This window comes from Colletotrichum destructivum, chromosome 9 (assembly GCF_034447905.1).
Source record: "Colletotrichum destructivum chromosome 9, complete sequence".
Classification (NCBI taxonomy): Eukaryota; Fungi; Ascomycota; class Sordariomycetes; order Glomerellales; family Glomerellaceae; genus Colletotrichum; species Colletotrichum destructivum.
In genome coordinates, this window is record NC_085904.1 from 984,509 (window position 1) to 997,361 (window position 12,853).

The 12,853-nt window shown below is 56.9% G+C and overlaps 5 protein-coding genes across 5 annotated transcripts; 2 read left to right on the top strand and 3 right to left on the bottom strand.

Moving 5' to 3' along the window:
• The first annotated feature begins 860 nt into the window (after positions 1–860).
• On the top strand, positions 861–3,538 carry CDEST_13421 (Putative transketolase, thiamine diphosphate-binding protein). The gene is made up of 6 exons (XM_062929577.1): positions 861–1,011; positions 1,243–1,289; positions 1,370–1,465; positions 1,540–1,624; positions 1,681–3,339; positions 3,395–3,538. The coding sequence occupies exons 1-6, from the start codon at positions 958–960 to the stop codon at positions 3,509–3,511; spliced, it is 2,058 nt and encodes a 685-aa protein (XP_062785628.1). The 5' UTR covers positions 861–957; the 3' UTR covers positions 3,512–3,538.
• Positions 3,539–3,545: 7 nt separating this feature from the next.
• CDEST_13422 (uncharacterized protein) lies at positions 3,546–5,041 on the bottom strand. The gene has a single exon (XM_062929578.1). It carries the CDS (start codon positions 4,555–4,557, stop codon positions 3,955–3,957), a length of 603 nt encoding a protein of 200 aa, XP_062785629.1. The 5' UTR covers positions 4,558–5,041; the 3' UTR covers positions 3,546–3,954.
• Positions 5,042–5,047: 6 nt separating this feature from the next.
• CDEST_13423 (uncharacterized protein) lies at positions 5,048–7,155 on the bottom strand. Its single transcript, XM_062929579.1, has 2 exons — positions 6,016–7,155; positions 5,048–5,958 (listed from the first exon to the last, which is right to left on the bottom strand). Exons 1-2 carry the CDS (start codon positions 6,248–6,250, stop codon positions 5,222–5,224), a joined length of 972 nt encoding a protein of 323 aa, XP_062785630.1. The 5' UTR covers positions 6,251–7,155; the 3' UTR covers positions 5,048–5,221.
• A 189-nt stretch (positions 7,156–7,344) lies between these two features.
• CDEST_13424 (uncharacterized protein) lies at positions 7,345–9,617 on the top strand. The gene is made up of 3 exons (XM_062929580.1): positions 7,345–7,589; positions 7,644–8,180; positions 8,248–9,617. Exons 1-3 carry the CDS (start codon positions 7,533–7,535, stop codon positions 9,340–9,342), a joined length of 1,689 nt encoding a protein of 562 aa, XP_062785631.1. The 5' UTR covers positions 7,345–7,532; the 3' UTR covers positions 9,343–9,617.
• A 1-nt stretch (position 9,618) lies between these two features.
• On the bottom strand, positions 9,619–12,400 carry CDEST_13425 (Putative Zinc finger C2H2-type). Its single transcript, XM_062929581.1, has 3 exons — positions 12,383–12,400; positions 11,432–12,161; positions 9,619–11,366 (listed from the first exon to the last, which is right to left on the bottom strand). The coding sequence occupies exons 2-3, from the start codon at positions 11,890–11,892 to the stop codon at positions 10,829–10,831; spliced, it is 999 nt and encodes a 332-aa protein (XP_062785632.1). The 5' UTR covers positions 11,893–12,161; positions 12,383–12,400; the 3' UTR covers positions 9,619–10,828.
• Between the last annotated feature and the right edge of the window lie 453 nt (positions 12,401–12,853).

Here is a 12,853-nt window from a genome sequence, read left to right on the forward strand (position 1 = left end):
GTTCCGTCCAAAAGCTGATGCCCGCTCTGAGTAAGGACATGGCAGTGAAAAGGCAGGCGCATAGCTCCAGGTTGGTAAGCTGGGCCAATGTATCTTATCGCGCTAGTGGAGGGGCAGAGCTACTTCCTCACCTCCCGCCTCTCACAATGATGAGACAGAGGCGACGGAACGAAGCTACAGCATCTGTACATGCAGCCAGCCAGTCAGTCAGGAGGTAGGAAGGTAGGTAGGTAGGAGTACCTGGCGTTGGGTACATCGAGATACATTCCATGCTCTTCATCAGTCATCACCACTGTTCAGCCAGCAACTAATTGGTGGCCAGTCCAACCCAGATCCAATCCAATCTATAGACGTGCCTTGTTGGTGGGCTGCCAGGGCTACTTGATCCGAGCTCACCACAACTTCTTCAGCCACGTCCCCCCCCAGGCAAGGCTTTCATTCCAACGTGTGATGGCGAGTAAAGCATAACCAGGTGCTAGATCCTGGTGTACCAATTGCATTTTTTGTGTTGGGGGCGCTTGGCAAGTGAGCCAGCGAGTGCATCCGGCGGCAGGCGTCCCTGGCCTGTCTGTATCTGGTGTGGTGTGGTCTGGCCTGGCGCGAGCTGGCTTGCCCCTCCACCCCTCCATGTCCCCTCCATGTCCCCTCCATGTCCCTCAGGTCCCCTGTCCACTCCCACGTCAGGTCCCCACCAGATGCTCAATAATTACCTTCCCGGCCGACATACGCACTCAGGCAGTGTGAGGAGGGAGGAGTGAGAGAGAGACATTACCACCACCATTCCCTGTCCGTCCGCCTCTTTCTCTCTCCTCCTATTTGATCTACTTAATTTTCTCCCTCTCCCTCTCCCATCCGGCTGCTCTTTTAAAACCTCTCCCTCTCCCACCTCACTCTCTCGTCCTTCCTTCTTGATCGAGCTCTTCACAACCAAAACCTCTTGGAAGCAAATCAGACATCATGGGTTACACCGAACAAGACTGGAAGGCGATCAACACGATCCGCCTGCTCGCTGTGAGTTTCACCCGCCCGCCAAATTTTTACCCCGCCTACGCTCGTTGAGAGACCGTTGCTGGCTACCCCGCCATTGGCACTGGCACTGGCACCGGCTCTTGCTCTGGCTCGACGAGAGAACAGCTCGCCATGAGCTCTTCGCTCAACGAGCTCAAGCTTCCAAACGACATGAGAGGGGACGGGGCTCGATTCCAAAAAGTGTACTGGCCTGCTGACGATTGTGATTTCTAGGTCGATGCTACCTTCAACAGCAACTCCGGCCACCCCGGTGCGCCCATGTACGTAGCAGTCCCCCGCAATGCGCGCATTTCGTGTACAACAACATTTAGTTCATCAAGCTCACCAATCTGTCTTCCAGGGGTATGGCGCCGGTCGCCCACGTTCTCTTCAACAAGTTCATGAAGTTCAACCCCAAGAACCCCAACTGGGTCAACCGTGACCGCTTCGTTCTCTCGTAAGTTCTCATTTCCCCTGCCGACGATAGCACCAACCGTTGCCGAACATGAAAGACTGACGCATCCTGCTCAGCAACGGCCACGGCTGCATGCTTCAGTATGCTCTCCTCCACCTCTTCGGCTACGGCGTCTCCATCGACGACCTGAAGAAGTTCCGCGTAAGTTCTGCTCCTCTCGATGCCATGAGACGAATCCTTGCTTACACCGCCCGAAGACGGTCGACAGCATCACCCCCGGTCACCCCGAGGCTCACGACACCCCCGGCATCGAGGTCACCACCGGCCCTCTCGGCCAGGGTATCTCCAACGCTGTCGGTCTGGCCATGGCCCAGGCCCACACCGCTGCTACCTTCAACAAGGACGGCTTCAACCTGTCCGACAACTACACCTACACCTTCCTCGGTGACGGTTGCTTGATGGAGGGTGTCTCTGGCGAGGCCTCTTCCCTGGCTGGTCACCTCCAGCTCGGCAACCTGATTGCCATCTACGACGACAACCACATCTCCATTGATGGTGACACCAACGTTGCCTTCACCGAGGATGTTGTCAAGAGGTACGAGTCTTTCGGCTGGGAGGTCCTTGTCGTCGACGATGGCGACAATGACTTGGACAGCATTGAGAAGGCCATTGCCCAGGCCCAGAAGTCCAAGGACAAGCCGACCCTCATCAAGCTGAGAACCACCATCGGTTTCGGTTCCCTGCAGCAGGGCACCCACGGTGTCCACGGATCCCCCCTCAAGACTGACGACATCAAGCAGCTCAAGGAGAAGTTCGGCTTCAACCCCGAGCAGTCTTTCGTCGTCCCCCAGGAGGTCTACGACCTGTACAACAAGCACGCTGCCGAGGGCGCCGCTGCTGAGGAGGAGTGGAAGAAGCTCTTCGCCAAGTACTCTGAGAAGTACCCTAACGAGGCCAAGGACCTCTCCCGCCGCCTTACCGGCGAGCTTCCCGAGGGCTGGGAGAAGTCTCTCCCCGTCTACACCCCCAACGACCCTGCCATCGCTTCCCGCAAGCTTTCCGAGACTGTCCTCCAGAAGATCTACCAGGTCATCCCCGAGCTGCTCGGTGGCTCTGCTGACTTGACTGGCTCCAACCTGACCCGCTGGAAGGACGCCGTCGACTTCCAGGCCCCCGCCACCGGCCTGGGTGACTACTCTGGCCGCTACGTCCGCTACGGTGTCCGCGAGCACGGCATGGGTTCCATCATGAACGGTCTCGCCGCCTACGGCACCATCCTGCCCTACGGTGGTACCTTCCTCAACTTCGTTTCGTACGCTGCCGGTGCCGTCCGTCTCAGCGCCCTGTCCCAGATCCGCGCCATCTGGGTTGCCACCCACGACTCCATCGGTCTTGGCGAGGACGGCCCTACCCACCAGCCTATCGAGACCCTCGCTCACTTCCGTGCTCTCCCCAACAACATGGTCTGGCGCCCTGCCGACGGTAACGAGACTAGCGCCGCCTACTACGTTGCCCTGACCTCCAAGCACACCCCCAGCATCATTGCCCTTTCTCGCCAGAACCTGCCCCAGCTTGAGGGCTCCATCATCGAGAAGGCCATCAAGGGTGGTTACGTCTTGCACGAGGCCGAGAACGCCGACATCACCCTCGTCTCCACCGGCTCTGAGGTCTGCATCTGCATTGATGCCGTCCAGTACCTGAAGGAGAAGCACAACATCACTGCCCGTGTCGTCTCCATGCCTTGCACGGAGGTCTTCGATTCCCAGCCCAAGGACTACAAGCTGTCTGTCCTTCCCGACGGCAAGCCCATCATGTCCGTTGAGGTCATGAGCACCCTCGGCTGGGAGAGATACTCCCACGAGCAGTTCGGCATCAACCGTTTCGGTGCTTCCGGACCCTACAAGGATGTCTACAAGGCAAGCCCACCCATCTCTTATCTCGAAGCAGTGACGATGCTAACAACCTCTGCAGAAGTTCGAGTTCACCCCCGAGGGCATTGCCAAGCGCGCCGTTGCCACCGTCGACTTCTGGAAGGACGTCCCCAACGTCCGCTCTCCTATCAACCGTGCTTTCCAGCAGATCATTTAGAGCGGTTATATCCATGGGTAGAAATTTGTTAATGGGCGATTGTTCTGGTTTTTTTTTAACGCGATGATGGATGTTTACGGGGAAAATGAACTCGGTATATAGAGACCGTCAAAATCAAAGATTATGATTAACGCGAATCGCGCTTTCTCTTGTACGCCGCTTCTGCAACCTGTGGTGGTGCGCCGTGCCGAATTCTCATGCGGCCAGTTCTCGTTTCATCGCTCATGTCCTTGTCATGATCGATCGCTGGCTGGCTGCCTGCCTGCCCATCCAAGTCACGCATGGCCTAGCCGTGGTCCTCCCATCATCAATCGTCCGTTCGCGGACACAATAGTTCTTTTTTCTTCTTCTCCCATATTCAGTGATGCCCTCAGCTGTTGCTGCTGCTGCTGCTGCGATAAAAAAAGCAGACTCTCAATACCCATTCCGCGTATCTGTTTGTTTCACTGTCCTCCGCGGGATATGTCACCCGTCCCTTCTTCGACAGCCCATTCCCGCTGAAATTCCCTACCCACCCTCTCGAGTCTTCCAGCGGCACGACGCGCCTCCATAGCTTCCTCGCCAGTCGCCGCGACCACAACGCCGACGAGCATGGGCGCCGCGTCCTCCGAGTCATCGTCTGATTTCCCGGCGTCTGGTATCGCGCCCGTCCTCGCTGAAGAAGACGCGCCTCCCACCGACGAGTCCGCCGTCCGGGCAGCACCGGCCGCGACGCCCGACGACACGGGCCTCGAGGAGGCGGCGGAAGTATGATTGTAGTTGTTGTTTATGGCGGCGGGGCCTTCTCCGTCGTGCGGCAGGGCGTCAGCGCCGTTGAGGAAGGAGGCCAGGACGACGGGGCTCCCTGGGCCGTGCTCGACGATGATGCGCTGGGCGGGGCCGAGAGAGAAGCGGTTCGCGGCGGCGTGGGCGGTTAAGGAGGTGGTTGTCAAGGAGGTGAGGGCCTCGAGCTGAGCCTGGGAGTGCGCCGAGGTCAGGATCGGGTTTAGGGCGCGGTCCGTCAGATGGAGCGCCAGCGAAGGGTGCTGGGAGGGGAGGGAGGCCATTATGTCGTCGGGGACGGCGGCGGACGACGACGACGACGATGGGCTGACACTGACTGTTGTGACGTCGCGCGCGTGGTTGGGTGGGTGTGTGAATTGGGAATTTGCTGATCTTAAAGACAGGTAAGGGGACGAGGGTGTGGAAAAGAATCAGTATTGCCAAGGGGAGAATACGACGAGAGTATCGAATTTTGGAGAAAATTGGTAGAAGATCAACGTTGGAAGGAGAAAAGAGAATAGAAGAGGAGAGGGACGACGAGGCTTGGTGAAAGGGAGACAGAGCGAGAAAGAGAGAGAGCGAGAGAGAGACAGGGTGCGGTTTGGCGCGGGTTGCATTTGTGGTGGTTCAGCGATTATAGCGCCTGGTTCGCGCCGTACCCCGCCATTACCCCGCCAAATGCCGTGCCCGATACCAAAAGGTGGAACCCTCTCTACCGCCGTTGAGAGATATGACATGGGATCTTTAGCACACTATCTGCTGTTGCTCCCCTCCCCACTTCCAAAAGAAACAGGAGAGGGCTCCCTGCAGAAAAGCGATAACAAGCAGCGTGATGGTCCCAGAACGATAGGTAGCCGCAGCTGAGTTATCTGACGACAGACTGGCCATGAGACTCGTTGGACGCCACGTCAAAGCCTTGTTTGCAGGGGCCGGTTTGCTTGTCTGTCTTCAAGGGCTGGACCTTGGTCTCGGTGCTCGCTTGGCGTCGGCTGACTTGGGGGTGCTGCCGGTGCTCCTACGCTTCTCGCGGTTATGCACCACTGGGGCGACGGCGCTGCTCGAAGTCTTGGGAGACGAGCGTGTTGCGTGTCGACCGTCAACGCTGCGCCGGTGACGGGAAGATCGGAGGCGGGTTGCCGAGGGAGACTGTACAGGGTCGGCAGCCCGGACGGATGCCGTCGCACCGTGGTGCTTCTCCGGGAAGGACACCCGGGGGGGAGACTCGGCGAAATGCACCGTCTTTTGACTGCGACGAGCGGTTGGCGTTCCTGGCTCTACTTCTAGAGAGATATCTCGCGGCGCCCTGTTCAAGCAGACCGCAGTGTCGGCTTTGTCGGTCTCTTCTATCGTAGACAGCCGGCGGCCCACGCTCGAGGCATCGTCATCGTCATCGACGTCGGACGAGGAGGCCTCGGAAATGTGCTCTCGAGGCTCATGCACTGGTTCTGGAGCGGCCTCGGCCAATGCGGGATTGGTGTTCTGGCGCGAACGACGTCGTCGGGCGCGCTGCTGCTGTTGATGATTGGGAGCACCTGCCCTGGATGCTTCGTGGTTTGAAAAGAGGGTCCCGTTGAACCAGGCCTCGCGAGTTTCGACAGGCTGGTGGTCCCAACAAAGATAATTGGTGAAGCGAGCATCGTGAACTCTGACCTGGTCGTTGGCACACCTGGACACCCGACACGTATCTGGCTCGAGAGTCAGAGAACCCGTATGCCATCGAAGGAGCCAGGTGGGACACTCACCTAAATGCTCTTGACAGTATGGGCCCTTGCGGTATCGCGGCCTTGTACATCCCTGTCGTCTACACACAGCATGTTGAGTGCAGTATCGCGACCTGGGCCCTGGATCGCAAGCTCTCTGGCAACCAGAAGCCTGACAGCGAGGGCTGGGTTTGCCGAGGTTGTTATTATTGGCGTTGCTGCTGCTGCTGCTGCTGTTCTCGGCGCCGGAGGTGGCGCTCGAAACACACTGCCCCATGACGACCTACTGCCGTCCTCGTTTCCTCCTCCAGCACGCGCTGGGAGGTCGGATGGTGTTGGAGGAGAGCATTTCTCGAAGAGCAGGTCAGCTTAGTACCCGTCTGACATCTAGGCGGCACAAAAAAAGGTGCCAGTCTTGCTGCTACTGCGGCAGCTTGTTCCTATGGCCTGAATGAGGTAAGTCGTCCCTCTGGACCGGCAGGACAGGGCAGGTCGGCCGCCCTGACGAGCGACAGACAGAGCAGAGGCTGCAGAGCACCCCTCCCCTTGTCTGTCGCATCCCGCGCTGGCAGACAGACTCTGAGAGACAGGTCCCCTTGTCACTGGAGGCGCGAATGCATTTCACATCCATTTTGGGTGCGGGACTGGTGCCAACTGGACATCGGCGCAGACGAAACGACTGAGGGCTTGCCAATCAAGTCGCGTGCGCGAGAGAAGGGTTGGAGCAGTTGGAGCAATGCGACAAGGACGACGTAAGGCGCCAACGCATTGGAAATTGTCGAGTGGACCATACGAGAGTGCAGGGGAGAGAGAGTTGAGCGGTGCCGTTAAGCTGTCACCAAGCCCGCTTGAGTCGTTGGACTGTGTTCGTCTATTTCTGTGTGGATCAGAGGAACCTGCGAATCAGGTTCCCGTTCGACGGGTGCCGCAAACTGTTCGTCGTCTCATGATGTTGACTTTTCCATGGAGCAGTGACATGAAGCCCAAATATGCCAGGGTCAGTCAGGAGCCAGTAAGTCAGTCACAAAGAGTGGCCAATCTTTGAAACGATGACTGCATACTTCAGGAGGTTAGATGTCTGTGTAATCAATCAGTACACCGGCTGAGGATGTTTCCCTGAAAACCAAAAGAGTATTATGGAGTGTTGTTTGTTGGTTGATGGGCGGCGTTGGAGATGTCAAGATGTGAAGGTGAAGGAAGATGCTTATCGGATGAGAGGGTTGTTCCCTGTAACTTTAGCGTCCGCGATACCGCGTAAAGCGTGCGCCCGCGCGTTGTTGGGGAAAAGGCCCCTGCCCACGCACTGTCGGTACCATACCTACATGGACACCACTACCGACAGTGGAATGTGGCTTGTTCCTGACACGAGTGGACAGCTAAGCTGAAGCAAGCTCCTGCCAGCCAAATCTGCTCGACCATTCAATTCGCGATCTCATTCGCATTCTACCACAAACCTTCCAGCAACGACTTCCAGATTTCTTTCACAGCTTTTGCAACTGTCTCCGTCACCGCACTGATTCGTTAGCAAATCAAACAGCAACTACGTCCACTGACTCACGATGGCCGACGCAGAGGAGAAAGCCAAGGCCGAGAAGCTGGCTGCGGCCAGGAAGAGGGTGAGCTTCTATCCCTAGCATGCGACTTTTAGCCCGGCACTGACAGCCTACCAGGTGGAAGAGATGAAGAAAAAGAAGACCAAGAAAGCTGCCGCCGGATCATCCAAGAAGGATAAAGCCGAGACGACGACGACGACGACAGAACCTAGCACCCCTAAGGAAACGGAAAAGGAACCCGAACCCGAGCCAACAACTGCTGCCGAGCCCGAAAACCCCAACCAAGAGACGAACGAGGAAGAAAGGGAGGCGGCGGAAGCCGTCGCAGACCACCCGGCATCGCCAACTGCATCCCAGCCGTCTCTGGCTGAACAGTCCAAGCTTCGATCTGCCTCGTTCAGGCAAGGATCTGTGTCAGCCGGCAGTGGACCTATTTCACCGGGGGGGGCTCAGGGTCCAGAGGGAGAAACCGCCACCGATATCTACCGCAAGCATGTTGCTCGCATAGAAGAGCTCGAGAAGGAGAACAAGCGCCTCGCCAAGGAGTCTACCGACTCGGAGAAGAGATGGAAGAAGGCCGAAGAGGAGCTTGCTGACTTGCGCGAGACAGAGGGCGAAGCTAAGGTCGGACCAGACAGTCAAGTTGAGAAGCTGGTGAGAACTCTACTGGTTTCGAATGTGCGACAGCAGTTGTTCATGATGCTAACATGCTTGTGAACAGAAATCCGAGATCGAGGCCCTTCAGCGTCAGAACTCTCAGCTCCAGCAACAAGCCTCTCGCTCTGGTGCTCGTCATGGATCCTCGCCATCGGTTTCAATGTCATCACCCCCTGCTGAGCTCGAAGCCCAGCTGGCCTCCAAGACAGCGACCATCGAGTCGATGGAGATCGAGATCTCGAAGCTGCGCGCCCAGGTTGAACGTCAGGCCAGCGGCACATCCTCAGAACGCGAGCAGATCGCGGCTCTGGAAGAGAAGCTTGCTCGGTCTGAGAAGGCCGCCACCAAAGCGCAGCAGGAGCTCACCGACTTGCGGAAGAACCTTGACCGTACGGCGGAAAAGGCCGTTCGCGAGGGTAGCGAGCGCACAAGCGCAGAGACCAAACTTCGCAGTTTAGAGCACGAACTCGCGGAATCCATCGATGCCAGGCTGGAGGCCGAAAAGAAGGCGGATGGTCTGGAGAAGAAGGTCGCGACGCTGACGACGCTGCACAAGGAACAAGACACGCGGACGCAGGCACTGCGCAAGGAGAAAGAGCGCGCCGAGAAGGAGGTCAGCGAGCTCAAAGCGAGAGTCGAGAGCCTGGAGAGTGAGAACACGAGACTACGCAGCCGCAAGTCTGCCGAAGGCGGCGGTGGCCTGGACGACGACGGAGTCGATGAGCTCGAGAACGAGGAGCGCCTGCGGCTCGAAAAGAAGGTCCGCGATCTCGAGGCCGAGGTCTACGAGCTCCGCCACGGGCACTGGCAGGAGAAGCGCCGCGAGCTCAACAGCCCCAGCTTCGAAAACGTTGACCTCGGCGGTAGCCGCGGCACTTCGCCGTCCGCGCAGAGGAAGCAACCCGGAGGCATCGGGGACTTTTTCCAGAGCGGCATCAACGCCCTCACCGGCACTGCCGATGATGAGCTACTCGAGGACGATGACGTGGACTTTGATGAGGACGCGTTCCGCCGCGCGCAGGAAGAGGAGTCCAAGAAGCGTCTCGAGCGCATCAAGGAGATCAAGCGCACTCTCAAGAACTGGGAGGGATGGAGGCTGGACCTCGTTGAGAACCGGCGGGGCGGCTCCGAAGGCGTCGGTGAGGTGTTTGAGGTCTAGATCTAGCTGTGGCAACTAGGAACTTGGTGTTTGGTTTTGATTGAAGACATTTCTGCTGACCCGGGTTCCCAGTGTCGCATGTACTATGTAGGTGGGTAGACCAAGGCTGGATATCCAGCTGAATACAATGGGAATTTCGAGAGAATCGATGCAAGACCAGCATCGCCAGGTTCGCATCTCCATCCCGCCCTCACTGGTCGCCAACCCCCCCAATTACTCAGCCTGAGATGATCGTCACTCGTGCATCGTGCATCGTGCATCCGACCCCCCTCCCCTGCGCAGGATAGGCAGTTGGCCTCAGGCAAAACCGCATGTGACGACGCGTATCCGGGCGTTCCCATGTCGGCGATGGACGCGTAAAGCACCTCGAGGGTACGTCATCTCATATACTCCCCAGGGGCAGGGGGGGGGGGGGGGGAGAAGAGACTGTAAGTGTAAGCAATGGGGGTGTTCAGCCAAGACTTCTGGAGCCGCATAGATTAAGTCTGAAGAAAACTGATGTACGAAAAGTGCTACCGCAAAAGCACAAAAAAAAAAAAAAAAAAAGGGAAAGAAAGAAAAGTCACAGAAATGTTCACGGATGTCAGTAAAAATAAGAGAGAGAAGAGGAGGGTTTGTTGATTTGGGTGTCTGGGAGGGGATGTCTGCCTTTTTTTCATTTCTTTTTTTCTTCATGAGCAAAAGTTATCCCATCTCCTCAGGTCTATGTTACTACATGTTAAAAAGGCCAGACAAAATACAATAACAATACAATTACAAAGTTGTGTTGAGCAACAAGTTTGAAGCCATGAGTTGAGGGGGCAAGGACGAGGGGAAATGTACAATCTACCATTTGCTGCCATTGCAATAGGAGGGGGGATTCTGGAAAAGGTGTGGTATTTCTCTCTTTCCCCCCTTCTTTTCTACCTCACCCTCCTGATTTGTTTCACGCTCCAAGTGAGGAAGAGGAAGAGATGGGATTAGGAGAAAGGGAATTGTGAGAGTGGGATATCAAAAAAGTAAGTCGTCATCGTTCTTTGCTTCGCCACCGGTGAAAATGAAAACAAAAAATCGCAACACCCTCCCACGAATGATTGCCGTAGAAAACGCCGGTTCCTTGTCTTGTAGAATTACCCACGTTGTGCCAGACTTATACACGGGGCGTGTGGCCACACGCCTAGGGAACATAATAAGGAAAAGGAGGAGAGTAGAAAGGTAGAGATGAGGTATGGATCATGAAAAGCGCTTCTGGCCCCCGGAACGCCTCGTTGATGCGTGCTTCGTGAGCAGATTGTGTACGTTGTATGATGGGTGGCGTGGTGCGTATGCGTATGCGTAAGCGGATTGGGGGCGATGGGTTTTGGAGTGGTGGAGATTGTGGCAGCCTGGAGCGAGTCTTCGCGACCACCGGAGATGTCTAGGGTGAAATGTTGTCGTAACGCCGTAACGGGAAGTTCGAGAGAAAGCTGTCGCTTTCGGGCGGGGGCGCAGGCGTTGACTCTGATTGTCACAACATCGTGGCCGTAGGCGCACCCAGGCCGGTGCCGTCGAGATTCGTGCGCAGCGCGTCCTGCAGCTCTGCAATCTGCGTCATCATGGCAAAGCTGTGCTGGCCCTGCCTGTCGAGCTGCTGACGCAGCTCTTCGTTCTCCTGACGCACGCGCTTGATCTCCTCGCGCAGCTCGTCAAGCCCCGCGTCGGAGCTCTTCCTCGAGCGCTTCCGCTTGTTCCCCGCGCCGAAGACGCCAGCCTTTTCGCTGTCACCGTCGCTGCCCGTCTGAACGTCTTCCTGGACAGTGCTGGAGCCGTCGCTTGTGTGGACCCGTCGAAGGTGCTCGTTCAAGTTCTCCTGGCGCGAGAAGCCCTTGCCTGTATGGCGCTTGCAGTTTGGGTGCGGGCAGTTGACTGTGTTCTTCGGGCCACCGTGCTTGCCGTGGACCTCGCGCTCGTGGCGGAGGAGACCGCCCGAGTATGTAAAGCCCGGGAGCTTTTCGCAGCCTTCGGCGGCGCATCGGTAGGGTCGCTCGTGTTTGTCCATGTGCTTGCTGACAGGAGAAGTATGTTAGTGGAGTTACAAAGAGTGGCGAGGTTTGGGGCGAGCTATGCTTACCTCCATTCGCACTTCCGTGTGAAAACTTGCGTCTCTTCCGTGCATCCCGGGAAAGTACAGTAGAACTTTCCGTCGGGCTGTTTTGTAACTTCGCGTTCGGGTTTGGCTATACACTTAACCCTCGAAGATGGTGTTGAGGCTTCGCCCTCGTCCTTGTTGTTTGACGGCAGAGGTTCGGGTAGCGCGGGAAGTTGAGAGGGGAGAGAGGCGAGGGTCGAGGGGGCGGAGAGATCGAGTCGCGTAGCATCAGGAACACCCACGGAACCATCGTCGAGACCATCCGGCATCAGAGACCGATCATCTCCGAGCATCGAAGCTGTCGGGTTGTAGGACGCAAGGTCTGGGACGTCGGTCGCTTGGTACTGTGCTGTCGGGTCGACGTTGTGGTCGTGGTCCGGGTCGCCGATCGGAGGGTAGGACCCATCGTGCATGAACGTCCGGGGTTCGTAGACGACGCTCATGTTGAATGCGATGTGGTGGCTACCAAATGAAGCTTGCTACGAATGATGTAGAATGGCCGTGGGATGTCGTGACCGGCGGGAAAAGAAGTCGTAACCTCCACGTCCTTGGCGGGGAATGCGCAATCAGGACCGTAGAAGATGATGAATGAAAAGAAGAAAGAAGAAAGGGTGCAGTTTGTGGGGTGCAGCAACTGCGGTTGCACTTTCGTACTCGAGAACGCGTACTTTCGTCAAGCTTGCACAAGTTGCGATGAGCTCCGGGGGTGGTGCTGCGAAAGGCAGAAAAGTTAGTTTGGCCTGAGAATTCTGGCGGAAGACCGGGCAGTAGCAGCCACAACGTGGATGATCTGGTCCACGTGACTACCTTTGCTCGCCACTCAGCCACATGGACCCACACTTGCGTGCTCAATGTGGCGCGGGGGAGGAGGCAGAAGCCGAAAGCACATAAGAGAACCCCCCCTGCTCACTCAGTCAGAAGACAACAACTTACAGCTGCTTGATAATCAACCTTGGTGCACTGTAACAAAATGAAGCAAAATACGAGAATTTCGACTTGGTACTGGGCGACAACTGAATCGTTATATGTCTTACGGTCGCGTAGGGAATCTAGGCGGCAGACAACAGGTGACTCGATTCTTCAGCGATGGTGATGGCTGCTATGCCTCCCGTCCAAGGTGAGTCACAACACGACGCCGGCTGGCGTTAAGGCTGCCATCCTGTACAGGGGTTTGCGCTCGCCTCGTTGACACTGGGTCGGTCCCGTGACTATGTCTTGAATTTTCCGGGCGAGGATGTCTGCACGGTTAGTCCAAACATAGGAGAGGGATGGTGTTGGAGGACTCACCCGCTTGCGAAGGACTCTTATAGAGATGGTCCTCAAGGCTAGAAGCATTCCTCGTGCCCATGATTGGTAGTGTCAAACGCGACTGGGCCGCGTTAGACCAAGGCACTGGTCCAAAAT